The 26857-nt window shown below is 41.0% G+C and overlaps 1 protein-coding gene across 11 annotated transcripts in view; it reads right to left on the bottom strand.

Moving 5' to 3' along the window:
- SYNE1 (spectrin repeat containing nuclear envelope protein 1) overlaps positions 1-26857 on the bottom strand; it is a 551459-nt gene that overhangs the window by 213887 nt on the left and 310715 nt on the right. For all 11 annotated transcript variants that reach the window (XM_089332568.1, XM_070073379.2, XM_070073388.2 and 8 more), the window contains 15 exons: positions 26451-26594; positions 25955-26110; positions 23850-24014; positions 21446-21618; positions 19130-19283; positions 15735-15878; positions 14802-14966; positions 11039-11356; positions 10199-10354; positions 9566-9736; positions 8097-8423; positions 6783-6935; positions 6336-6503; positions 4526-4702; positions 2172-2318 (listed from right to left, as the gene is read on the bottom strand). In XM_089332568.1, coding sequence (XP_089188694.1) covers positions 2172-2318; positions 4526-4702; positions 6336-6503; positions 6783-6935; positions 8097-8423; positions 9566-9736; positions 10199-10354; positions 11039-11356; positions 14802-14966; positions 15735-15878; positions 19130-19283; positions 21446-21618; positions 23850-24014; positions 25955-26110; positions 26451-26594 — 2718 coding nt within the window. The remainder of the gene's footprint in view (positions 1-2171; positions 2319-4525; positions 4703-6335; positions 6504-6782; positions 6936-8096; positions 8424-9565; positions 9737-10198; positions 10355-11038; positions 11357-14801; positions 14967-15734; positions 15879-19129; positions 19284-21445; positions 21619-23849; positions 24015-25954; positions 26111-26450; positions 26595-26857) is intronic.

Below are 26857 nucleotides of genomic sequence, written 5' to 3'. Positions count from 1 at the left end.
AAGCTGGTAGCACTTTTTCCTATTCCCCCAAATTGACATTTTAGGCCTGATAAAAGCATATGGCACTCTGAGTGGAGTCAATTCAGTGTGTCATTTTCTTGTGCTCATGTGGTTTGTTATCATTATATATTTATTGAATGTCATAAGAGGGAGGTGCTGGGAACACACATCTCAGGACGATGACCATTGTGACCGTAGCCAATCCCAAGTTTCACCTCTCTGTGGTTGTCACAGTGGGATTCCCCACTCACAGATCCAGGCTGGCCAACCATTCAGGATCTGCTGAATTTTACATGAACCGGTACTTCTCAAGGGGAAAAGTAATTAAGATAAAACAAAACAAATCCCTTCCCCTTCAGTGCAGCTGAGGATCAGGTGTCTCCAGCACCTCTAATTCTCTTCTCTGGTTACTCTCAAAGAGCAGAGAGCACACTCTGAGAGACCAGGGAGAGAAGCAGATAACCATACAGCCACATAAGCTGGACCCAAGAAGGATTAGCATCCACTATGATTTCAGCTTATTCTGCTAGGTTTAGTGACTCTCCTCTCTGCTAGTAAAATGTCATGAGGATTAATACTTTTTCCTCCAGTGACTCACTTCATTTATTTTTTGGTAGCACAGTAAAGGAAAAAATTAAATCATTTGATTCTTGTGAGCTTCAGTTTCTTCCTAGTGATTATATTTATTTCTGAAAACTATAATGAAACACAAATGAAAGTGAGCTGTAAACAAAAAAGCAACATTATCTTTGTTCTGGATAGATCTGAATAAGCCACCAGACAGAACATGACTCAAGAAAGCTTCCATTTCTCATGGAAAAGCAGAGTATAGAGAGTCTTTAATACATTTTTCTAGATTCAAAGACAGCTGGGTTTCATTTGTTTTGATCCCCTTGTTTATAAAATAAAGTATGAGGGTACTTCAAAAATCTCATAGAAAGCAAGGATTGTAAGAAGTATGCACATGGATTTCCAGGTTTCTTTGCACCAAAATCAATCTTTTAATTCCATTTTTCCACAAATGAAGTACTTGTTTATACAGTATGTGAACCATTTCATGACTGAATTAATGTAAATCATTTGGTCAGAAAGTTTATTTTGGAGGATAAACTAGATATGCTTCCTAGATGCACCAAATGAACAAGTCAATTATATTAGTCTGTTTTGAGAAAAACTGAATTATTTATTTAATACTGTCAATATCCTGTAACACTAACCTTTACAACTAAATTCCTTTGAAATGTTTTCTCACAGGATTAATACTGCATAGAAAAGCTGCTTAGTACATAGGCTATTAAAATATTTCCCCATATTTGGATGAAGTCTAAGTAGCAAACATTTAAGCATTTGAATGTCAAAATAATATGCAATAGTAACATATAACAATGTAAATTTCATTAATGATTTATTAAGTAAATATTGTGTCAAAAAACTGTGAGAGAAGCTAGTATTGTTTTTTTGTTCACAGATTGTGCTTGCTTGTGGTATGATACTTGAATTTCACCATAACTTTCAGAAGTATATATACAACTCAGCCTTTTCACCTGTAGAGTCTACATCCATACGTTCAGCCAATCGCATACCAAAGACATTAGAAAAAAATTGCATTGGTCCAGAACATGTATAGATGGTTTTTTTTTCCCTTGCCATTTTTCCCTAAACAATATAACAACAACTTCCTTAGTCTTGACATTGTGTTAGGTCTTATAAATAACTTAGAGATGATTTCAATTACATGGGAGCATTGTGTAAGTTACATTTAAATACTATGATATCTTATGTTAAGATCCTCAAGCATCTTGAGGCTTGGGTATCTGTGGGGGTCATGAACTAATATGCCATGGCTACTGAATATGGTCTGCACTTAATCATACATTAACAGGTGGGAAACTGACACTCACAGAAGTAAACTGTGGTCCGCCCATTGACTAAGTGCTAGAGTTGGTCCTTAGTTACAGCACCTATACTTTTTATTCTATCACTGGTCCCTCAATATTTTGTCCTTACTGGCTGGAACAAGAACTCAACCTTTGACAAGCTCAGCCCTTATACTTTGGGATTTTCAGGAGCCAGCACCTAAGTATTCAATATATTTTCAGTGATTATATATCTGAACATACACTAGAGTACAGTGCCATAGAACACTAGAACCAATTTAAGGAGCCTACTACCTGCTTCACGGCTTCTGCCCTGCTGAGAGGTGGCTGTGGGCTCGGCTTTAAGTCTGGCTGGACCGCAGAGAGCCAGGCCTGGCACTGCTGCAGAGTGTCTTGCCGGCTGACGTGCTTCTGAAGTTCATGTTCTAGACTCCGGTACACCTGACACAGAACAATCATGCTGAGGATGAGAGTGTTGCTTTACGTCTCTCCAAGAGCCATTGGAATTAAATGAAATACATCAACACATCTGTTTACAATGACTTTCTCACAGAATCCACCAATACCATATGCATATCTAAGATGCTTGCATATGTTGCAAAATTCTGTGGCTATCCCAACTTTATAACTTTCCATGAACATATCAGGATTTATATAAGCATGGAACCCTGTTAGAATACATGAGATCATCGAAGTAAACTGTAACAAACAGGTCAGAAGTTTTTGCAGCTTTTTGTCTATGGTATACATATTGCACTTTTTGTTTAAGCTAGAGACTAAAAATAATAATTAAACACCATCTCAAGAAAAGGTAACCTGAAAGAAAACATCTAACTCAGATGTTCTTGCTTTCGGGGTAGAGTCAAGCTGGGATGAAATTATAGCAGAGAACATGATGCCCTCATTTCATCTTAGAAATTATGTTCCAGAATAGCAATAACCCAAAAGTTCATACACTTTCTGATATATCCGTTCAATTAACTAGTCTTCAACCAGCCAACCAATGTCATTTTATTCATAAAGACATATTGATAAACTACCATTGTCTCTTTGAAATCGAAGTGATAAATAGCCTTGATATTTCCTGAGCAAACTATTTCATAAAAAGTAAAAAACAGGAAAATGAGTTTAGCCTGGAATTTCTTTCATTAATGAGACAACTAAAGTGGTCAATGAAATCTGTCTTTCTCTGCCGGCTGTTAAATTCATCACTTTCATTTGACATTGAGTGTGTCCTTTATTCTCATTTCAAGCAAAAAAAAATTTTAAAGGAGTTAGTTCTCTGTTATCACTTTTCAAACACAGTAAGGTTCAGACTACATATTCTTAGAGTTTCAACCGCTTTTTAAAAAATTATATAGGTCTTTGCAAAATTTGCCTATGTTTTTCTTTTCTATTTATTTTCATTTATTTGAAAGACAAAGAGACACAGACAGAGATCTCCCCTTTGCTGTATCTCTTCTCAAATGCCCACAACAGCTGGGCCAGGCTGAATCCAGGACTCTGGCACCCAACCTGGTCTCCCACCTTGGGGGGCAGGAATCCAAGTGCTGAGTCATCACTTGCTGAACCCAAGATAGATGGAAGCACAAGTGGGAACTGGAAGCAGAGGCAAGACATGAACACAGGCACTCTGATTTGAGATACAGGCAGCCTAGGCAATGTCTTAACCACTGCATTCAAAAAAAATTTTTTTTAATTTAAGCTCTATAACCAATGCAAAGAAAACATCTGATACAAATAATTCAGTTGCCACAAATCCTTGTCAATGAATGAGCTCACAAAACAGCTCCACATACAGTCATGTTGTTTTTATCTTGTTCTATTCTGCTGTCCGTCATTATCAAAATTATTTGTTAGATTTATTTTTTAAAAACTTTTTGAAAGTTAATTTTTCAAATTACCTAATGTCACTCAGCATTTATTTTTGTCAAATTTGCAAAAATGATAGAACTGGTTTCCTTTTAAAGCACAGACCAGTTTCGCAATCTCTCACTGTATCTCTCTAGTTCTTACTGGCTGGCTCAGTAACAAAAATACATGGAAGACTTTTATAAGTTTAACAAAATTTTTGCCATGTCATTTAAAAGTTCTAGAATAACATGAAGCTATCTACTTATTATGTTTTCATTTAAAGGAGAATTCTTATTCATCTTAGACATTTCTGTAACTTTAATGATACTATTTTAGTGGAAACACACTCTTCAAAGTATAACTCAAAATTGGTACTTACTCCTTTTTGCAAGTTCTATATGAAATGCCTAAAATAGTGAGTTAGAGTTAAAAAAACAAGATAATAATTGTGACAACTATGAAACATTTATTTTGGCCTTACAGAATAACTGGTAAATTGGAAAGAAGTATTGATGGCATGCAAATAAAAACAAAACAACTTTGTAACAAAATTCTTAATCAAATCATGGCATGAAGGCATTGGATAAAATTATATGGCTGAAAGTCTCTACTCAGTCACATCGATTGTATGACAGATTACAAGACTTTAGTTTTGTGTTCCCATAGAGATGATGAATCTATCCTATTTTCTGTCTGGAAAGACAACAGAACTCTCCCAAAGACGTAAGCATTGATCGTGTCCGAGAAAATCTCTAGATTGCACCATCATCACAGAGCATGCTGGTGGCACTCACCCTCTGAGCTGTGCTGCAGATCGCGGAGTAACTGTCCTTTGTCCCTTGCAGATGCGCATGCACACTCTGTTTAAGTTTGGCTTGCAGGTGGTCTGCACATTGGCTTATCAGAGTGTTGCCTTTAGTTTTCAGGCTGTCCAAACGGTCTTCGAAATTAGCAATTTCTTCCATCATTGCCTAAAAAATGAAGCAGAGTCCTCCTAAGCCCACTTTTAGTTCCAAGTGAACTTTGCATCAAACAGGCAGCTTAAAATCCATAACTTCACTGTGTAGTAAAGTTTCTAGAAGAGTTTTGCAATCTCTAGATCAATATCAGCAAATTTAAAAAAAGCAGCGTGTGTTTGGTGGTTAGGGATACTGCAATGGGAAAGCCAGTGGGTGTAAGGAAATGATAAGTAAGCCTTTGCTACAGTACGCTCATGCATCATGGTACTATTACCGGAGAAAAGGTATGATTACCAGAGAAAAAAACATATATTGTTCAGATCTATAATTAATAATTTTGGAATAATTTCATCTAAAATAATTATTTTTATCAAATTTATAGATTTTTCTAATTTCTATAATGATCTAATGTCTAATTATTTATATAAAACTACGTCTAATGTGTATGTCAATTAAAGTAACATTTACTCTTTATTAAGCACCTATTATATAGTCCAGGTATTATACATAAGCCCTGAAAAAAACATTGTGTGAGGGGTCTTTAAAAAGTTTAAGGAAAAGTGGATATTATGAGAAAAACTCCATTGGAGTTCAACATTTTTCCCCAAAAAAATGTTACATTTTCTTTCCCTTTTTCTGTGAGCTTTGTATGTTACAGGTGAGGGGGCTGAAGCAGAGAGAGGTCATGTGATACACTCCAGGTCATTCAGGTAATAAATGGCAGAAGCCTTCAGCTCCAGACACGTCTCTGCCTGATTTTAGCTCACACTGCAAGACCCACTCGTGTTCTCTAGTGAGAATTCTCATGGATTATCTAGGGGGGAGGAGCCAGCTTTTTTTTTAAAGTAGATTGCAATTTCCCTTTCCGTTACAGGATGTAATGACAAAGGACACATTCCAACACAGAGTTGCCAGGGTTGACTCTTCAGTTGATCTCAGGGAAATTCAGTGAGCTCTCAGCACTGCTGTGTGACAGAATATTATACACACCCAATCAAAAAGAACGCATTGAGTTGAATAGAATCATATAATGATTGAAATTTTTTTCCTGTTAAGTCACCCCATAGAATTGTGACCATATGGCATCTGTCAGCTGGTCCACCATAAATCTTACTAAAACCATATATTAAAGATAATACTGCATATATTGGTACGTGCTTTCACAATTGTAATCTCCTGTGACTATCAGAACAGTTCTTAGCTGGGGATGGTATTGTGACCATCCATCACAGAGAATAAGAAAGCTCAGAGAGGCTAGGTTTCCTGAGGGAGGAAGGGGAACACATGTTCTAAAATTCAACCTTCTTGAACAACAGTCCTGTATCCTGCCTTTGGCTGCACCTTTCTACAATAGAAATAATCTTCTTCTTTGCTAAATTGTGCTAGAAAATTGAATTGAGACACCTTTCAACTGGGGAAAGTGCTATACTGTGCTCAGAAGTCCAATGCCAGCACTGAACCGTTCTTGATTCCCCTGTTGAGTTCCATCGTTCTCAGTTGCCAGATGTGCTGAGACTCAGATCTGACTGACTCTTCAGGTACAATCTTTATATCACAGCGATGCACTGTACACAGGTACACACACACACACACACACAGGCAGCGCGAAGGCCATCCTGGGGCAGCCCATCAGGGATCAGTGTACCTTGTGGTGGGCCAGTTGTTGGGTGATTGTCTCCAGGCTGCTGGTCTCCAGCAGGTCAGGTGCCACCAGCCGGCCCGACATCTGCAGCAGCCACTTTTCCACCTCCTGGAGCTCACTGTTGTATTCTTCGTGGTCTTTGACTTTCGCCTCCAGGCTGAAGACATGCTCCTGTCAAACCAAGTGTCCACCAGAGGTGACTTTCAAGCCCAAAACTTACTTATTCAAAGCTGTTTTGTATTTCACAAGTGCAACAACTCACAGGTTTGTAGAGATAGTTATCTCAGGTGACAACTAGGAATAGAAAAACATGCCATCTAAATGTCCATTAGGCTGAAAGGAAAAGCACTGACCCATACCAATTCTTAAAACTGCCTTGTAGAGAGGAAGGACTCAGGTGCCCTTAGGCTGGAAAATAAAGACATTTATTGGATCTCAGATATCCCTTACCTTGGCGGTGCTGCAGAGGTCCTGGTAATCACTTTGAAGTTTGTCTACTTTGTCCTTTAATGTAACATCCTGCACCAGTTCCAGGAGCGCTTCCCCTTTCTCTCTCACTGACTTTACTGATGGTTCCTGGGACAGCACCATTTGTTGAAGGGACTTGAATTACAAAGAAAAGAAAAAGAGCTATCACATCCGTCTGAAAAAGGTGGATACACATGTACCTGTGGCACGGATGACACACCTCTCTGTGCGGAACAAAGTCCATGAGCCAATGTGTGCGAAACAATAAGGAGAGAAGGCTATATGATTTATGGCTAATACAGTTTTCAAATACATAATGAAAGCAACTGATTACACTTTTCTTTGGGCGTGGAGAAGAACAGTGGGAAGCAATCACGTTTGGCTAAATACACATTTGGCTAACAGCTCCTACTTCTGGATTCAACCTCATTCCTTTTGGTAGAGAAATAAAAATCACAAGATCAGATGAAGGGAGTGAAGCCTCTTTCTTTGATTTTGAGATCAGAAAGTTAGCTCCAGGCTGAGCTAGATTTGGAGCTGGGGGACAGGGCAGAATTCTAGTTGAAAGCTTGCTGAGCTAAAAGCACTATTTAAATACATGGAAAAAAAAATGGAGAAGAGGAAAAGTGATTGTGATTATTATGTGGCACCTTCAAAAACAAGCTGTCAGGCTTGGTCAAGAGGCCAAAGATAGAAACAGAAATATCAGTTGGAAGAGATATTTTAAAAAGCTCCTGAAGGAAAAACTTGAGAGTAGGCCAGTCATTATTTCAGACTATCACCAAACCATTCAGATCAAGTTTAGAACATAAATTATTCCACATATAAGCTTTGATAATTGCTACCCAAATTTGAGCAAGTTAAATAGTTTTAAATCATGGGCAGCTACAGATACATCAAAATTCTTTCAAAAATTAATTTCTAAGGTATTTAGCTATGATTTTAATTAGAATTTATTTTATCCCAAATATGATACCTCATTTTCAATTAACCAAACATTAGATTCTAGGCCTTGGGTACCAAAATATGAATATAACCATTGACCTGGGACAGATAAAATTGTTAGGGAAGGGATCCTGAAATTCACTGGTATCTATCCGGAGGACCTATAGGCCTGGATCGTACTGTCAAGGAAGATCTACATTTATAGGCTGATGGATGCGATAAATTCATTGACAGATCAGACACTTGAATGGAAGCATAGCACTGAGGTATCTTATTCAGCTCAATAAACCTTTCCCATTTTGTCCCTACAGACCTCCCTCCAAAGTTGCTGACAAGCAACGAAGTTATTACCTTGTATTTAGATAACTGAGCTTTTTTCTCATACAATTCCACTTTGGGTTCTTCAGGACCGTGCAGGATTTCTTGGTATTCTGCTATCCACTGGGTCAGTGCTTTGCATTTATCGGAGAATTCTTTTGTTAAGTGAAGACCTTTCTCCAGGCTCACGTGCTCTTTTCGGACAGTGCTTGTCAGCTCTTTCAGCTGCTCCACGTGATCCCGGATCTCCTTTCTCAACGTCTCAGCCTCCCCTGGCTCCAGGTAGGGAAGAGCCTTTTCTCCCTTCTCCCGGGCAGATTTCAGCAAACTGTGGCCTTTTTCCATGTCTTTCAGCAAACCCTGAGAAAGAGAGGAGTGGGAAGCAAAGGCAGAGTTAGTCTTATTTCTCTCCTTTGAAGAAAAATCTGTCAAGTCCTATTTGGAGTCACCTATTTCCCTTTCAAATAAGCTGTTGAGGGAGTGGCCGTTAAGTCTGAATTCAATTCCTGACTCCAGCTTCCCTCAGATGCAGACCAAGGTAGGCAGAGGTGATGGCTCAACCAATAAGGTTCCTGCCACCCGTGTGGGAGACCAAGATCAAACTGTTGGCTCCAGGCTCCAGCCCTGGCATTTGGGAGTGAACTATAAATGGGAACTCATGTGTGTGTGTGTGTGTGTGTGTGTCTGTCTCTTGAATAAAAAAAAAGTTGTTGAAGTTCATAACGAGATTTCATCTTCCAGGAATCAGGTTATTTTTTAATTTAAATAAAGGTTTTAAAAGTATTCAGCAATGTATCATTTTAAGTCATATACTCAGAAAAGGACTTGGCACTTCTCTATCTTTATTGATCTCCCTAAGGATCTGAGTTAAAACGTGTTATGGCGGCTGGCGCCGCAGCTCACTAGGCTAATCCTCCACCTGCGGCGCCAACACACCGGGTTCTAGCCCCGGTTGGGGCGCAGGATTCTGTCCCAGTTGCTCCTCTTCCAAGCCAGCTCTCTGCTGTGGCCCGGGAGTGCAGTGGAGGATGGCCCAAGTGCTTGGGCCCTGCACCTGCATGGGAGACCAGGAGGAGGCGCCTGACTCCCGGCTTCAGATCAGCGCGGTGCGCTGGCCACAGCAGCCACTTGGGGGGGTGAACCAACGGAAAAAGGAAGACCTTTCTCTCTGTCTCTAACTCTGCCTGTCAAAAAAAAAAAAAAAAAAAAAAAAAAAAAAAAAAAAAAAACACATGTTAAGGCATTGGACTAACTGGACTATGCATCTGAGATGGAGTCTCTTAATACCTAACAAAGTAGAAATTGGTGAAGTCTTTCACGGGAAGCACCACAAGTGAAAGCCACGTTTGGCCTCATGATGTTTCGAATGAAATGATGCACTCAAGATCATCAGTCGTGTGGATCTGGGTTGGACACAGGAATTTTTCTACATCTCCACGGGGGAAGCAGACACTGAGTGAATGAGGAGAGGTTTGAGACAAGTCTGCAGGATGCAGGCCTACCTCCAATGTCTTCAGTTTCTTCTCCATCATGACTTTATCTACTTTATCAATCTTGGTAGCCACATTCTTGAAGTTTTTATGCGTAGAGCCATACCAGTCAGAATAGGAACTGAGGGATAATTCTGATTCCTCCAAACTCTGGATCTCTTCCTCCAGGAATTTCACTTGTTCCTTGCAAAGAAAAGAGAAACATGAACCAGGGATAGAAGTCCTGCACCAAGGTCTTCATTGATAAATACACAAGTGCACTGGAAGTTACAGAAAGGCTTGTGGCTGCCGCTGCGGCTCACTAGGCTAATCCTCTGCCTTGCGGCGCTGGCACACCGGGTTCTAGTCCCGGTCGGGGCACCGGATTCTGTCCCGGTTGCCCCTCTTCCAGGCCAGCTCTCTGCTGTGGCCAGGGAGTGCAGTGGAGGATGGCCCAGGTGCTTGGGCCCTGCACCCCATGGGAGACCAGGAGAAGTACCTGGCTCCTGCCTTTGGATCAGCGTGGTGCACCGGCCGTGGCGGCCATTGGAGGGTGAACCAACGGCCAAAGGAAGACCTTCTTCTCTGTCTCTCTCTCTCACTGTCCACTCTGCCTGTCACAAAAAAAAAAAAAAAAAAAGGCTTGTGAGGCTTTGGTCCACTCACCAGCACTTGGAGCAGCAGGGCCTGGTACCTGGAGGTCAGCTGCGTGGCCTGGCATCCCAGGCTGCTGCCCACGTGGCTCTCGTCCAGTATCTCCTGTGCTCTCGCTCCCACGTCCTCGACCTCATCTCTGTAAGCAGTCACTTCTTCCTGCCATTTCTGAAATGACACAGGAGTTGGAGGGAAAGTCCAATCTTAGCCATCTTGAACAAGACAAGTACACACATATATCTTCTTAACAGGAAGTGATTCCAGCATGTATTTAGAATATATTTATTCTGAGATGTAATTTTGATGTCATATATAACCTTTGTGAAAAAAATGTATTATGGTAACACTATAAAAGCCATAAATTTGAGAATTTGGGGACCTTTCTTCATATATTACAATTCTGTTAAAAACTGTAAAAAAAATGACATTTTTTGTATTTTCTTTCAACTTTAAAAATAGATGAAAAAATAAGAAGAAATTCTCAAATTCCAAGCATTATTGTTGGATGCATACATTGAAATTGCACAAAACTAGAATAAAATTAATTATCAAATATCATTTCAATGTACAATGTCTGAGCAATTTCATATCAGAACTGTAAACTTAGGTGATTGTAGTACCAGCAAGTATATCTTTACAAAGCAAGGCTATAGGGTATGAGAATAAAATATAAAATACTTCCATTAAGCTACATTCTATCAAAGAACAAGCTATGAAATAAGCACCGTAAGATGTATGCTTCATTGTAATTTTTAAGTTTCTAAGCAGAGAGATTTTACAAAATCTAAGCCTTAAACAGTTAAAATTTTAATGAAACAAGTAACTGCTGTATTCAATTCCCATGAGTGGTACCTTCATCTGATGTAACTGTATCTCCTTGGTGGCCCGGTTTGACTGACGCCCCGTCCTAAGACTAACTTTCTCCTCCACTGTTTTTAGCCATTCATCCACTTGCTGAAACTTCTGCTCCATCAGCCTCAGTTTGTTCACGATGTTATTGACCTGAGTTTGGGTCTCAGACAGTCTGTGTTGGAAAGCCTGCCAGTCCTGCCGCAGGGACTCCAGCAGCCGGTCCTCCGCCTGTGGGATACCTGAGGGGATCACTTCCTCCCTGGTGTGCAGCACTGAATTCAACAGGGCCTGCCCCTCTGCACAGTGCACCTGTAGCTCCTGCGAAGAAAAAGGCACGGCTGTTACACCTCACCCACAGTTCACACTTGCATGGGTTCACACGGCTACACAGCTTACCCAAGCCAAGTGGGCCAGCTTGAACCTGACAGGGGAGAAATTTATTCTACCTTATATAAAAAGTTTGCATGTAACACTAAATACTGTTTCTCAAGTCAAGAGAAAGACTTTAAAATTTTTCCAATTAAAATAATTACATACACACAACCTAATATTTTTCTCAATTAACAGTTTCTGAAATTGGGCTTTTCAGCCAAAAGGCAAAAACATATATGATGAAAGGAGCTATTGTTTAAAAGAATGAACTAAGTTTGTAACTGAATGAGCTCAGTGCCAAACATGTCGGTGGGAATGGAGTCACGGACTGGCTTTCTGCAAAGGAGACATCTGTTGCTAAAGCTGTACTCTCAAGAACATGGCAACTAAGAACAGGTAGACACGGGGGGTACCAGGCACCCATTCCAGGCAGGCTGGATCATCACAACAGCCCTAAGCATGCCCTGGTACAAACACATTTCTTCCACTAAAGCATAAGCCCAAAGATTTTCTCTGCACATCCAGTTTCACCAAGTCTTTAAGAGCATAATCTTTTTCAAAGAGAAAAATCCAATATCCTTAAAGATGTTGGCAAAACAATAGATACTTGCATTTCTAATGATTAAAAATATCTGTACTGTCACTTGATCTGATCATCTGAAGTAAATGGATAAAGGCAAACCCCACCAAGAATGTTTAAAGTACCAACAAATTTAGTTAAAATATAATATTGAGGGGCTGGCTAAGCTGTAGCTTAGTGGGTAAAGCATCCCATATGGGCATCGGTTTGATTCCCAGCTGCTCCATTTCCGATCCAGCTTTCTGCTACGGCCTGGGAAGGCAGTAGAAGATGGTCCAAATCCTTGGGCCCCTGCACCCTCATAAGACGACCCGGAGGAAGCTCCTGGCTTCGGATCAGTGCAGCTCTGGCCATTGCAGCCAACTGGGGAGTGAACTAGTGGATGGAAGACCTTTTTTTCTCTCTTTGTGTCTCTGCCTCTCTGTAACTCTGCCTTTCAAATAATTAAATAAAATTTTAAAAAATATGTATAAAATCTATTTAAAAATATGAGGTTAAAAAGACCCTTACAATCAGAGCCAATCATTTGAAATTGCTGATATCTAATCATTTTACCCAAAAAATTAGCAACCTCATATGGTTTATGCTTATGGAATATTTTCTTCCATATGATGTCTTTCCAAGAATGGTGTAACCTGAAAGTGTATCTTCATGGAAAAATAATAGATGTTAAAAAATTAATCAAAATAGACACAAACACAAAAACAGAAAATTTATTACAAATTCTCAGATTGTTTTACAAGGTAATTTCAAGACTCTTTTAAGACTCCCAACTCAAAGTCACCGAACTGTCTGAAAAAGGCCTAATAGTAAATATCTTGGGCCTTGCGGGCCACTTAGTCTGTACTGCAAGTACTTAATTATGTCCTTGTAGCACTAACGTAGCCAAGAAAACATGTGAATGAACCAGTATGGCTGTGTTCCACTGAAATTTTACTCAAAACATAGACGTCATGGCCATTGCTGTAGGTAACTGATTCCTACCCTAGTTTGTCTTCTCAGTTCTTCATCATTTCTACCTTTTATGAAAAATGGTTTATCTATTATACAAATTATACTACTAGATAAGATTCTCATATATTCTATATTTCAACTATTTATTCTGGAGAATAAATATGGTTCAATATTTAATACAGAGATATGTTCTATGACCCAAGTTTGGCTTTTGGCTTACACAAAGTAATTTGTGAATTGGTTCAGGGTACGACTGATGGTCACAGTGCATGCCACAGGACAACAGCATCCTACAGAAGTTCTGCTGTGTCACTGGAGCATTGTAATTCTCTACCACTGTTTCCTGCCATTAGCATCTTCTTGCCTTTGAGCATTGGTGGTTACACAAATAATAAGGATGAAATGAGGGGTTGGAGTTATATTTGAGACACAATGATAGTGACTTAAGTGAAATATTTTTTCTGCTGTTGATGAGTAACTTCCTGATGGGTAATTTCCCAATTCCTGCACTGAAGCCCAGAGTACACAGTGTGTGATGGCCAGGGCAACTTGACCAGAGTCCTAAGGGTTATTCAGAGAAAAGTCTACTCAAATATATTGTAACAGCTATTCTCCGCAGATCCAGAAATCCCATTCTTTTAAGGCAAGGGTGAATAAGACGCTTAAGTAAGCTAACCAAACTGTGATTCTTCTCATTTCTACTACCTGTTATACAAACAGACCATTGCACTTTTCTCTTGCCTGAAGTCACCACAGGTCCTATTCAAGGAGTCCAAATTCCCTGACCCCAACTTGTTCTTCTACCATTACACAACAGCCCCTGAGGTCTAACAGAAAGAATCCGAAATTTTATAAGCAATGAAACCAAGATAGGCCCTGCTTTTTCCACTTCATCTAAGCTGTGGGTATATCCTGCCCAATCCTGAACCAACACTAGTGTTGGCTAACAATCAATGAATGAGTTCCAGCACTCCATTGGGGGGATGTGGAGTAGCCTTACTTGCCTGCCTTCATTCTATGGCTATACCTGCTAGCCCCTTTTATGGGGAACCTCCATGACCTCTACCACCTCTCAAGGTCAGTTAAGGGACCCTCATGGATGTGACCATAAAATTACTTGCATTAGTTGGTTACTATCTTCATGACCTTGTTCATAATAATCTACTTGTGAGTTTGTGTTCTTCATCAGATTACAAGTTCCTCAAAGACAGAAGCAATACTTTAATCATCTTCACTTGATGTGGCTACCAAAGTATGTGCATTGTATTACCTGTTCCATAAATGCTGAATGAGTGAATAAGTAGATGGGTTATAACTCCTTCCCCTACTTTGTCTGATATCATACCATAAATTGCAGCCTACTGGCCCAAACACCTCTACTTTTTTTTGAGTTTCTCTGATTTCTTCTAGAATGCTGACCTGTGATCCACAGCCCCATTGGTGTGGGAAGTTTTTATTGAAACCAGATGGCACAAGATACTTCCAACAGTCTGACTTAGAGTAGTGCCACATTCCATTGACTCTAATTATCGTGTCTCCTGTTTTATTTGATCCTTTAGGGAGCAAGAGGCAGGGATACAAGTGAACACCATAAATAAGGTCGTTAGCCATTTCTATCAAGGGCCATCTGAGTATCTGAATGAGTTTCCCAAGTACCTGTTCTAAAATGCCTACCAAATGATCTCAACTAGCAGACACTTCTCAAGTCCCAGAATACCCTATATCAAGCCTTACTTGGGTTGCACCTAATATGTGTCAGCCTGTACAGGAGTCAAGGCCATTTTAACTTCTTGTTTAAAATATTAATTCCATGTTCAGAATGAAGGGTGCTTCATTTTAGGATAAAGTAGACTTTACCTGAAGTTCCCGTAGAGTTGTCTCATGAGTGTGAGCATCACCTTCAAGAATCGAGTATCTATTAAGCTTTTCTTGCTCTTGTGCCAACCAAGCTTCAAAAGCCTTTAGGTCTCTCTGATACTCTTGGTGCAGGCGAACAAGTTTTTCAAACTTGCTCATTGCTTCCTGTAATTAACATTTCGAATTGTTGAGATAATAATACATTGCTATGTGCAGTGTCAAAGGGCTGTACCAAATCACTTTTGAAATTTTAGAAAAATATTATTAAATCACTGATTGATAGGATTTCCTAGGAGAATGAAATTTCAAGGCTTATGTAAAAAATATGAAAATGTAATACTCCAGCATTAAGAGATCTTAAAGATCACACTGAATTAACAACCTGATCTCTACATTTCTTATGAAAGTTAGCATAGATGTGTCAAAACACGAATGTTCATAAAAATTCAATTTTGCTAATGAAGAAAGTTGAAATTCTTATAGTCTGCCTTGAAGAACCAGACTCACTGTGGATTTCATTTTCCATGTACTTTTTCTAATAAAGTAGGATACATGCACAAAAGAATTTTAATTTTCTTTGTGAGGCTTAAATGAAGAATGCTCAATATTATTGGTGATTGCCTTTTACCTGTGAAAACTCTCATCACTAGATATAGGGTAGTTCTGAAACTTCATCTTAATCTATCTCGAACTTTTGTTAAATTGGTACATTTCTATATATTTCTCATTGAGCTTTACTCTATTCAGTAACTTTCATATGTTGACAATATTTGAAGGCTTTGGCTGATTTTCCCAGTGACACATTGAACACATTCAAATTCATTTTTGCTTCTGTAGTTCTGCCTTCATAAGCTTGCCAGTCTCAAAAATAAATGAGCATTATTCCAAACACTCTAATTTGGGGGCATCTAAGAGGAACCTGCTGAGTCATACCTTGGCCTTCTCTCTGATTGTGCTGTACCGTTCCTGGAGATCCTGGAGTTCTAACTGGGTGACATAGTGCTCCGTCATGCCAGCCCCTTTGACTTCAATGGTCTCCAGCAGGCTGCTGTGGCTCAACACTTCTTCATTCAACAACTGGAAAAAATGTTGAAAAAATGAGTTTCCTATGCATCTGTCAGTACTACTAAAATTCAGATATTTTATCTATACAGTTGACAAACAACCTCAGTGTATCCATATACGCATCCATATACTTAGCTTTTTAATATAGATACATGTTCAAACATATGAATGTGTACTTGCAGGCATTCAATATTTGGCCCAGACCTGTCTCTGAGACACTAACTTCCAATTGACTACTTGATATTTCTATTCTGCTATCTCAAACTTACTATGTCCAGAAATGTGTTCTTGATCTATGGCCAGTTGTCATTCTGCCTTGGACCCCACCAAACAATTATCTACTTCAGGTGTTGCTCAGACAGTAAATGGCTCCACTCCCCACCATGTAGACAATTCAGAAATCTGCATGTATGCCAGAGTTGTCCCTTGCTGTCTGTCAAATGAAATCTCATTAGTTCTACACCACAATATCATGATATTTGTCATGCATCCTGCAAACTCCCTTGCCCATGAAGCCTTCATCTCTCCTTTGGGCTTCTGCAGTAGTCTCCTAGTAAGGTCCTAGCTACTAATTCTTGCCCCATCCTTTTTCCAAACTCCATACAGCAGCTTACATGACAAAATGTATGACAACTGAAAATGGAATCATGTCACTTCCCAGTGTAAAGCATCACCTGTCTTCTCAATGCTGTCAAGATAAAATGAAAAATCCTCATGGTAGCCAATAGGATGATGTGTGATCAGGTCCCTGCCACCTCTCTCAACCAGCAGAATCTGCCAATTTATTTTCTGCTCTAACAGCTTTCCACATTTCTTTCAATGCCCTAGCGCATCAGGTGTTTTCCTTGCTGGGGCCTGTGTACATGTTGTTTATTCAATCTAGAATGATCTTTTCTCAACTAATTTCTCTGTTTTACGTACTGTAGGATGTAGTCCACCTGCTTATTGTTAGAGGGGTGTTTTGTGTCCTCCTAGCTAGCCCAAAGCCATTATTTCAGCCTGTTCCAAACTCCTGTCTCACCATGCCACTTGTTTCTTCATAGTGCTTATCAGTTATAACTGTTTTTTTATTCATGCACTTATTGAGTGTAAATATTCCAACCAGAACACAACCTTGCCTGTTCATTCACCTAGAATGGATGCATTGCCTGCATGGAAAATTTTTCAATAAATATTGATTGAATAGATGAATAATCTAACCAATTGGGCAATTAATTAGTGTAACACATAGTAAATGTGGATAATTACAAAGTAGATAATCCTATTAATATATAGATGCATAAATAAGATGCAGAAATATTAAGTGACTTGTCATAGACCACATAAGACCATGAAGTCATTCAAATATCCATTACTCAGCATTTGCTCTGTTTCAGAAAGACAAGTGCTTAGGATGGAAAGAAAACTAAGCATTTCTTCACTAAGGAGAGGGACATGTAAACATTTTCCTATAAAGCCCAGGATCATTGCGGTGGTAGTATCATAAAAAAAAATAACTTCTAAAACAACTCAGTAAGGTGAATAGCGCTTCCCAGGTAGAAGACAGAACAAGCACATTCTAGCAAAAGGAAGACATGCTGGGGCTGGCACTGAGGCTAGCGCGTACAGCCACCACCTGCAGCGCCTGCAATCCATATGGGGGCTGGTTCGAGACCTGGCTGCTCCACTTCTGGTCCAGCTCTCTGCTGTGGCCTGGGGAAGCAGTAGAAGATGGCCCAAGTCCTTGGGCCCCTGCACCCACGTGGGAAACTGGAAAGAAGCTCCTGGCTTCAGATTGGCACAGCTCTGGCCGTTGCAGCCATTTGGGGAATGAACCAGCAGATGGAAGACCTCTCTCTCTCTTTCTCTCTCTCTGCCTCTCCTTCTCTCTGTAACTCTGACTTTCAAATAAACAAATAAATATTTTTTTTAAAGAAAGGGAAGACATGCTGCAAAGACAGGAGAGGTTGGAGACCATAACACTTTCAGGAAACAGTTTGAGATTTGGTACGGCTGGAACATGTAGAGGGAGAGGGTGAGACAGGGAAGGAGATGAGGATGGCAGAGAAGCTTATTAACATTTTTACAAATCAGGCGAGGGGTGTTGATATTACACAATAGCCAGTGAGAAGTCAACAGAGGCTCCTTAGCAGGGAAGTGAGATATTCACCTTTATACGAAGATAGCAGTGGATGGAGGTAAGCAAGAAGGTGAGAAACTAGGAGTCTTCCAGTTTAAACGAAGTGGATGGATCAGGGGTATCTACGAAGTAGATACGAAGTAGGTGGGGATGAGAAAGGAGGATGTGGGGATGAGAAAGGAGGATGTGGGGATTTTGCAGTTTCCAATTTTGTACAGTCAGCATGGGGTGATTAACAGGGATGGAAATTGAGAATCTAAAAGCTTTGAGGGTTTCTGTTTAGGACATGACAAGGTAGAGATATAACAGGCAACTGGTGAGCACGCCCTGGAGTAAAGGTGTAGCTAGAAGTCAAAGGACTCCAAGATTTTATGTTCCAGTACTATTATTTATCAAAAAAAAATTAAGAACACATCTTTAATATTATTTAAAAATTTTATCTCATACTGTACTGATACAGCATTGGGGAAAACACAAAGAAGTAGTAATACCAAAGAATGTGGTACAAAGAAAGCATTTTTTCCTAATGATGAGCAGGCTGAAGATCCTACAAGTTGTTACCTTTTAAATGGTCTCTATCATAAAACATGGATCTGGGGCCACTACTGTGGCGTAGTGGGCTAAACCTCCGCCTACGGTGCCAGAATCCCATAAGGGCGCTGGTTTGAGTCCCGGCTGCTCCATTTCTGATGCAGCTCTCTGCTATGGCCTGGGAAAGCAGTACAAGATGGGCCAAGTGCTTGGGTTCCTGCACCCATGTGGGAGACCTGGAAGAAGCTCTTGGCTTCGGATTGGCTCAGCTCTGGCCATAGCAGCCATCTGGGGAGTGAACCAGTGGATGAAAGACCCCTCTCTCTGCCTCTCCCTCTGTAACTCTGCCTCTCAAGTAAATAAATAAATCTTTAAAAGAAATTTAAAAAAATAAAACATGGATATGCTTGGTTTTCCTGGAACAGAAATTTTCTGTTAATAAATAAACATAAGGACAAAGTCCACTTTAAGAACCATTAGAAATTACAGTTCAGGCTCACAATAAAATTGGCTTGCATGTGCATCCGTGCATACAGGACATCCCAGTTTGTCTGAAGGGACATTCCAAAGCAGCCTGTAGGAGATCAAATGGAATCTGAAATCCATCTCTAACCTTGGCTTTTCCAAGAGCAGTTGCTTTCTCCTGCAGCTCAGTATACTGCCTTTCGGATTCATTTAGGCTGGCTTCCACGCTGTCCATCCAACTGGAAAACTGTCGCACGTCATCCTGATAACTTGTCCATTTAGAAAGTGCTCCTTCAAGTTGACTGGAGGGATTTGAAAGGAGAATCATCAATACTGAAAATCTCTGCGAGTCCAATTATTTTTCACTGCGTCTGCTCTCCCCCAATCCAACTAACAGGGATTCCAGAGATCAGGAAAGGGGCAGGCTTCGCAGAGGGCGGCTGGCCTGGGGTCATCATATCCAAGCCTAAGACTCTGCCAAGGAGAGTTGGAAAGCAAGGGGGAGTGAAATCCATGTCAACATGTAGAAAAGTGGGCCTGGACACAAACCCAAGAGGCAGTGAGCAGGGAACACACTGGGAGGTATGGAGGAGGTTGGAAGGTGAACCCGGGAGGATCCTGGGTGGGTTTTCTCTGAAGCCCAAACTCAGGGCAGGCAGAGAGAGGCAACACCCAACTCTGCCAAGCTGGCCAGGACACTCAGAGCAAGAGAAAAAAAGGAAATTACTAAAGGAAGGAAGGAATACCCAAGAAAGAATAAATGCAGTACCCACCTTTCGTGAAAACTGAAAATCAGAAAATCACAATGGAAAAAAAAACAAACATTTCCTGAATTGGTCTAAATATTAAAACTCAATTATTTGTCTTACAAATAACTTCTTCAAGTCCCTATCTCAACCCTCACTGCATTTTTAATGCCATTCATGATTTATACCTAATTTTATCACTTTGATTTGAGTTCTTTTGCAGCAGTCATTGTCAGTGTCGCAAACACAGACACCAGCAGCATATGGCCAGCCAGAGTCTAATGGCCAGCTCCTGGGTCTCTGGGCCTGAGTACATCCTCTCTTACCAGTGTAATCTCAGCCTGGGGGCGATGGAAGTGAGGAGTAGGGGGGATGGTCTCGCCCAGGAGGAAGCCCGGATTGCCCTCTCCTCTCACTGGGTTTATTTAAAACATGCCAGTCCTTTATCAGCTTCTTAGTATTTGCTGGGGCCATTTCCCAATAAACTACTTGATCATATATTTATAGTATAAGTAACATATTTAATATTCTATTTATATTTAATATTTTATAATATTTATATTTAATATTGATTATATATAGTATAAAACCTTTCTTTATCTTTCTGTATGAGCTACAAACTATGCATTTTAGTTATTTGAAATATATTTTAATATGTATTTAAATATATTCTTATTACTTAAAATTTTATTTATTTATTGACAGGCAGAGAAAAAAGGAGAAACAGACACACACATAAACAGATGGCAGACAGAGGGATACAGAGAGATCTTTCATCTGCTGGCCCACTCCCCAAATGCCTGCCATGGCTGGGGTAGGGCCAGATCTGGAGATGGAGCAGGAGCTGTGAACTCAATCCAGGACCATCATGTAGATGGCAAGCACCCAACTCCTTGAGCTTTTATCATCGCCTCCCAAAGGCTGCATTAGCAAGAAGCCAGAGTCAGGAGCTGGAGCTGATAACTGAATCCAAGCACTGCAACGTGGAATGTGGTGTCTTAACTGCTAGGCTAAATGTTCTCTCCTAAAATAGACTTTTTTTTTAACATTAGGATGATCTGCATACAATTGCAGGTCAACATAAGTATAAATACACTTGTCTGCTTTTTTTTTTTTTATTCTAGTAAGAAGAGAGAGAGAATGAGAAAAGAATGATCAAACCAACTACATGACTAGTCTGTTGCTGAAGTATGAGGGGACTTCATAGACTTCAGGAAAAAAAGTCATTAAAAGACATTCTGATGCAACAAATGGAAACCCATGAATAATTTTTCTTTTCTTTTCTTTTCTTTTTTCTTTTTTTTTTTTTTTTTTTTTTTTGACAGGCAGAGTTACACAGTGAGAGAGAGAGAGACAAAGAGAAAGATCTTCCTTTTTCCGTTGGTTCACCCCCCAAGTGGCCGCTGCAGCCGGTGCGCTGCGTCGATCCAAAGCCAGGAGCCAGGAGCTTCTCCTGGTCTCCCATGCGGGTGCAGGGCCCAAGGACCTGGGCCATCCTCCACTGCACTCCCGGACAACCAGGACAGAATCCGGCACCCCGACCGGGACTAGAACGCAGTGTGCCAGCGCTGCAGGCAGAGGATTAGCCTAGTGAGTCATGGCGCCAGCCCCATGAAAAATTTTTTAAAGGTACATTTGCATGAACATTTGGAGGACCCCTCAGATTATACCGATTTTTTAGGACATGACTTGCAGTGCGGGGCTGCAGTTTCTCTTACCTTTTGCAACGAATGGCTGCAGACAAGAGCGACGCCCACATGTCCTTTACACTCTGCAGCTGCAGCTGAACTGCAGGCACGCCTTCTGGGGAGGTATTCTGCAGGACGTATTCTCCCCTGGCCACTATCATTTTCATCTGAATCTCTTTTTCCTGCTTCACTGATAATAAAGCCTGTAAAAGCAAATGCAGAAACCCTTGGCTATTTGTATGCTTAACATTTCTCAATTCAAATATTGTAGAGCTCTTGAAGGTGGTAGAATAATATGCAACTTTGTTGAGCTAGGAAGCCCCCAGGTGCTGAGATGGTGGGCGAATAAGCAGCTTGCAGGTGAGTACTAGCAACCAGTCACATGCTGGTATTTTTCTAAAGATTTATTTTATTTATTTAAAAGTCAGAGTGACAGAGACAGAGGAAGATACTGGCATAGAGATATCATCCATCTGTTAGTTCACTTCCCAAATGGCCACAACAGCCAGGGCTGGGCCAGGCTGAAGTCAGGAGTCAGGAACTCTATTAGGGTCCCATGTGGGTGGCAGTGGCCCAAGGACTTGGGTCATCTTCTGCTGCTTTCTCAGGTGCATGAAAAGGAAGCTGGATTGGAAGTGCGGCAGTCTGGACTTGAACAGTTCTAGATACAGGGGCACTGCAAATGATGGCTTAACCTGCTGCACACAGCCAGCCCCACCCACTGGTCTGTAAGTGACCTTGGCTTTCCAGATTTGCAGTTTTCTCTGAATAATCTCTTCCTTCCATAGAAGTTTACTGGTTTTGATAAAGGAATTATAAGCTACAGAATTCATGAATTCTGCAAGGTCATCAGATGAAGAGGTTATAAATGTTAAGGTCTCCAGAATTACAGAGGTCTAGAAATGTATTACATGTTCCAAGTTCTCCACAAGCACCACTCTTTTAATGTTTTAATTCAAAGTTACAAAACCAGTAGTACCACTAGCAATCACTCACCATGCTGTTTTTCTCTGGAATAATTCTCAAATTTCCACCTAGTTATCTTTTGCTGTGATAAGCTCCTCCATCATCATTTATTATTATTATTACATTATATTATTATTTTTATTTTATTTGAAAGTCAGAGATATAGACATACCAAGAGATTGTCCATCTGCTGGTTCACTTGGGCCTGCAACAGCCACAGCTGGACCAGGCTGAAACCACAGGAGCCTGGAACTTAATCTGGATCTCCCACATGAACGGTAGGACCAAATCACTTGGGCCATCACCTGCTGCCTCCAGGGTGTACTACAGCAGGAAGTTGGAAGCAGGAGCCCATAACTGAACCCAAGCACTCCAGTGTGCAATAATGGCATCCCAGGCAGTGACTGAACTGCTGCAACCACACACCTATCCCCGTCCCTCATTCCTAAAACTTGGGTTAGTATCAGACTTCCTAAGAAACCTGATCCAACTTTCAACCCCACCCAGCCCACACAATTCCACTCCTGTCTGTATCTGTAACAACCCTGTTTTTTGTCTTCTGTATTTCAACCTCCAGTCTCAGACAATAAAATCCTTGAGGACAAAGGTCACATTTTACTCACATTTGATCTCTTGATGTCAAGGAAAAGTGCCAGTCTCCTAGAAGGCACCCAGTATACAAATGAGTGCAGATTTATTATTTTCATCACAAACATAAAGTAGAACTAGTATCTTGGGATGGGAAAAGAATTGACTGAATAATACAGGCAGGCAAGTGAGTTGAATAGAATTTGAAATGTATTGCCCTACAAAATATTTCATTGTATTTTCTCAAAATAAAGGCTCTGTGATATAATTGGAAGGTAACCTCTTAAATGACTATCAAGGAAGCAAGCACATTTGGGTTTCATTTTATGTTATATACAGCATTTACGGGTGGCTGTGTCCAGGAATGAGTGACTTGGGACTGCTTGGGCATGCCCCACTACATAAACAGGGTCACATCCTCAAAGCATTCTAAGATTCTCATGGAGAGGGTGTGACGTCATCATGCCGGGAGGAGACACAGCTTGTTAGAGATATTTCTCTTTAAAAGTACACACCTCGGCCAGCGCCGCGGCTCACTGGGCTAATCCTCCGCCTGCGGCGCCGGCACACCGGGTTCTAGTCCCGGTCGGGGCGCCGGATTCTGTCCCGGTTGCCCCTCTTCCAGGCCAGCCCTCTGCTGTGGCCAGGGAGTGCAGTGGAGGATGGCCCAAGTGCTTGGGCCCTGCACCCCATGGGAGACCTGGAGAAGCACCTGGCTCCTGCCATCGGATCAGCACGGTGCGCTGGCCGCCGCAGCGGCCATTGGAGGGTGAACCAATGGCAAAAGGAAGACCTTTCTCTCTGTCTCTCTCTCTCACTGTCCACTCTGCCTGTCAAAAATAAATAAATAAATAAATAAATAAATAAATAAAGTACACACCTCAAGCTTGAGCATCCTGCTGTCCAGCACGCTTTTGTCAGATGTGGGGTGGCAATAGGAATCCAGCATGTGAACTGCATCCGTCATCCAGTCCTGCAAGTCTTTAATCCCGAGAGAGAACTGATTGTGCTCTGTGACAATTCTGTCCAGCCTCGACACTTTCTCCTGAAAGGACAGACATGGTTTTCTAGCTGTTGCTTTCCCAGAGACCTCACCCTCGAAAGCTAATCACATTGTAACTGTTTATTCTTTTAAAGCTTTAATGAATGCATCTTTCACAGGTACAACTTTAGGAATATAGTGGTCCTTTCCCCCATACCCACCTTCCCACCCGACTCCCATCCCACCTCCTACTCTCTCTCCTATCCCCTCCTTCATTATGGTCTGGATGAAAGGCCTGTGAGAGCTTTTCAGGCATGGAAAGCCAAGACTCTGTGGCAAAATATATCCTACACGAAGGGTCTCTGTGACACCTCAGTGGAAAGAAGGGGCCATCAAAGAAGGATGTACTCTTCTCTGAAGGGAGGAGAGAACTTCCACTTTGATTATGGCCGTATCCAAATACTGATGGAGTCTGTGGTCACAAAAGGCTTCCATAGCCTTGAAATCTCATGGCAAGAGCCTCAGGTGATCACTGACATCATAAATAGGAGTTTTAATTGTTAAAGGAACAACAGAAGTCACTGTGCAGTTACTCCCCGTGTAGGACCTCTGTCCTTAATGAGCTGTACTATGAGAATTAACTGCAAAACTTGTTCTCAAACTGTACTCTATATGTTGTGTGTGTATGCAAACTGTTAAATCTGTACTTAACATAGAGTTGGTCCTCTGTATATAAAATTAAACTAAAAATGTAACTGTTTATTGTAACTGTGATCAGTCATATCCTGGTCTGTAGAAACTCTGAGATACGAGAAATAGCCTTCTAAAGGTACCACAATCACTGGATCAGAAAACAGAAAACTTTATTTATTATTCCTGAACTTATTTATATGAATCATGATTTCTTTGTATACCAATAAAATTTCATCCTAATTCCTCATTTGGAGGATTAGTCAAAGTACATTCTAGTTCTTTTAGTTTACAAAGTCCATATCTCTTAAAGCATTCAAATACTGTATTTATTACTTTTTGGTATCTAAATACAAAGAAATAGAACTCCTTTATCCATTCCAATTTTAGCTATGTGCCAGAATTTTCTAAATACAGGAAGAAATAACTTATTCCTAGAATTAGCTTGGGTGTGAAGAGGCTATTTACTCCCAAGTCCTATACTAGCATGACAGTCTCAAAGATGTTTCATTGAAGACTCGAATTAGCAGACCAGAAGTGAGTCCACACTAGAGTAGGTGAGGCCAAATGGAAGAAAACATGCAAATACAATGAGTTGCATATACCCTAACATGAAATTAAGAATACATAGGAAACAAATGTTAAAAGCCACCTACAACCCAATAGGCCTGTGCCATCCAGGTCAAGGTGTGTCTACATTACAGCAGCTGACTGATTTGAATGAGATCAAGGTGGGACCCCACTTTTTCCTAAGCTGTGTGAAGGGATTTAATCAGTCATATAAATCTGCTAATTGTGAGCTCTGCTTGGCAATCTGCACTGAAACTCTCAATCAACACACACCTGACTACCATGAATGTAAGGTATTTAGATAGATTTTTAAAATCACCCCCAAACTCACTATATTTGGACCATGAAGATTCAAACTGAATTTATGTTTTCCTAGGGTAATTGACTCTAAGATTCTCTAGAATAAAAACTCTGAATTTTGCTTTGTGTTTATGCTTCAAATCTTTAAAAATCAAAGTCCCAGGGAACTTCTAATTGAGTACTCAAAGGAATATTTTGTGCAATAGAGATGGGAAATCTCTTTGGTCTTTGAAACTTCCCTGGTTCTTTTCAGAGAAACACGTGGAGATGATGCCGCATAAATGGTCACCTTGGACTGCAAGGTTGGAGACACAGCACTTGCAGGGCTTACTGTAGACAACACACTGTGGGGGTTCAGGACGGACTCCCAGCACCACCTACCTCCATGTCAGTTTTGCAACATCAAAATCACACACACACACAGCATATGCCAGGCGCGTTACCTTGGTTAAATTGCTCAGAGCGAGATACTGAGAAGACAGCTGCGACACTCTGTGCACAAAGCTCCTGCTGGCAGCTTGTCCCTCCCACAGCTGTTGAGCTTTCTCTTTCAGCCTGTGGAGCTGAGGCTCGTAGCAGTGTATTTCCTCAAGGACAGACTGAAAAGCACAAGCGAGTTACCATTCAGAGGCTGGGGGAAGCACATTGCAGACAAAGCACTGGCTCAAAGAACACAGAAATAAACACTGGCAAGCAGTCCGTGTCCCCGGAGGCATGATTATTCCAGGCTACATACACTGGAGCATTACAGGATGGAAAAAAAAAAAGTCACTCCTCAGAAGAAAGTCAGAAAACACAGAATCCATCAGACATAAGGAGGGGCACACCACATCTCAGGGCTGCGTATCCCGACGCCAGCACACATGTCTGCACCTGCAGCAGGGCGGTCCTACAGAGGATGGGCAAAGGTATGCTCAGTCAGCCCACGGGGCTGCTTACCTGGAGCTTCTGCTGTTCCCTCCTCTTTGCCGGCAGGTCGTAGAGACGATTGCTGCTTTCATGCACCACCTTCTCAGTTTTGCTGAGCCAGTTCTGCACAGGCTCAGCACTCACTTCAAAGTCCTTCATTTGGACCTTTAGATTCTGGGAAGATTTAGACAGTGCCAGGGACAAAACAAATTTAATAGTGAGTCTGGAGTCTCTTGCTTGGCATTCAAAGCCCATCCAAAGGTAGCCACACGGCTTCCCTCCCTGTCCCTCTCATTTCCCAATGTTTGGGACATTCCGTCTTTTACCTTGGTACCTGTATCATTTTTGAACAGTCTCTATGAACTTTTTTTTTTTTTTGACAGGCAGAGTGGACAGTGAGAGAGAGAGAGAGAGAGAGAGAAAGGTCTTCCTTTTGC

This window comes from Oryctolagus cuniculus, chromosome 5 (assembly GCF_051225735.1).
Source record: "Oryctolagus cuniculus isolate XC-2025 breed Fujian yellow rabbit chromosome 5, ASM5122573v1, whole genome shotgun sequence".
Taxonomy (NCBI): Eukaryota; Metazoa; Chordata; class Mammalia; order Lagomorpha; family Leporidae; genus Oryctolagus; species Oryctolagus cuniculus.
Note: the sequence above shows the minus strand (reverse complement) of the source record. Positions and strands in the feature narration are given on the sequence as shown.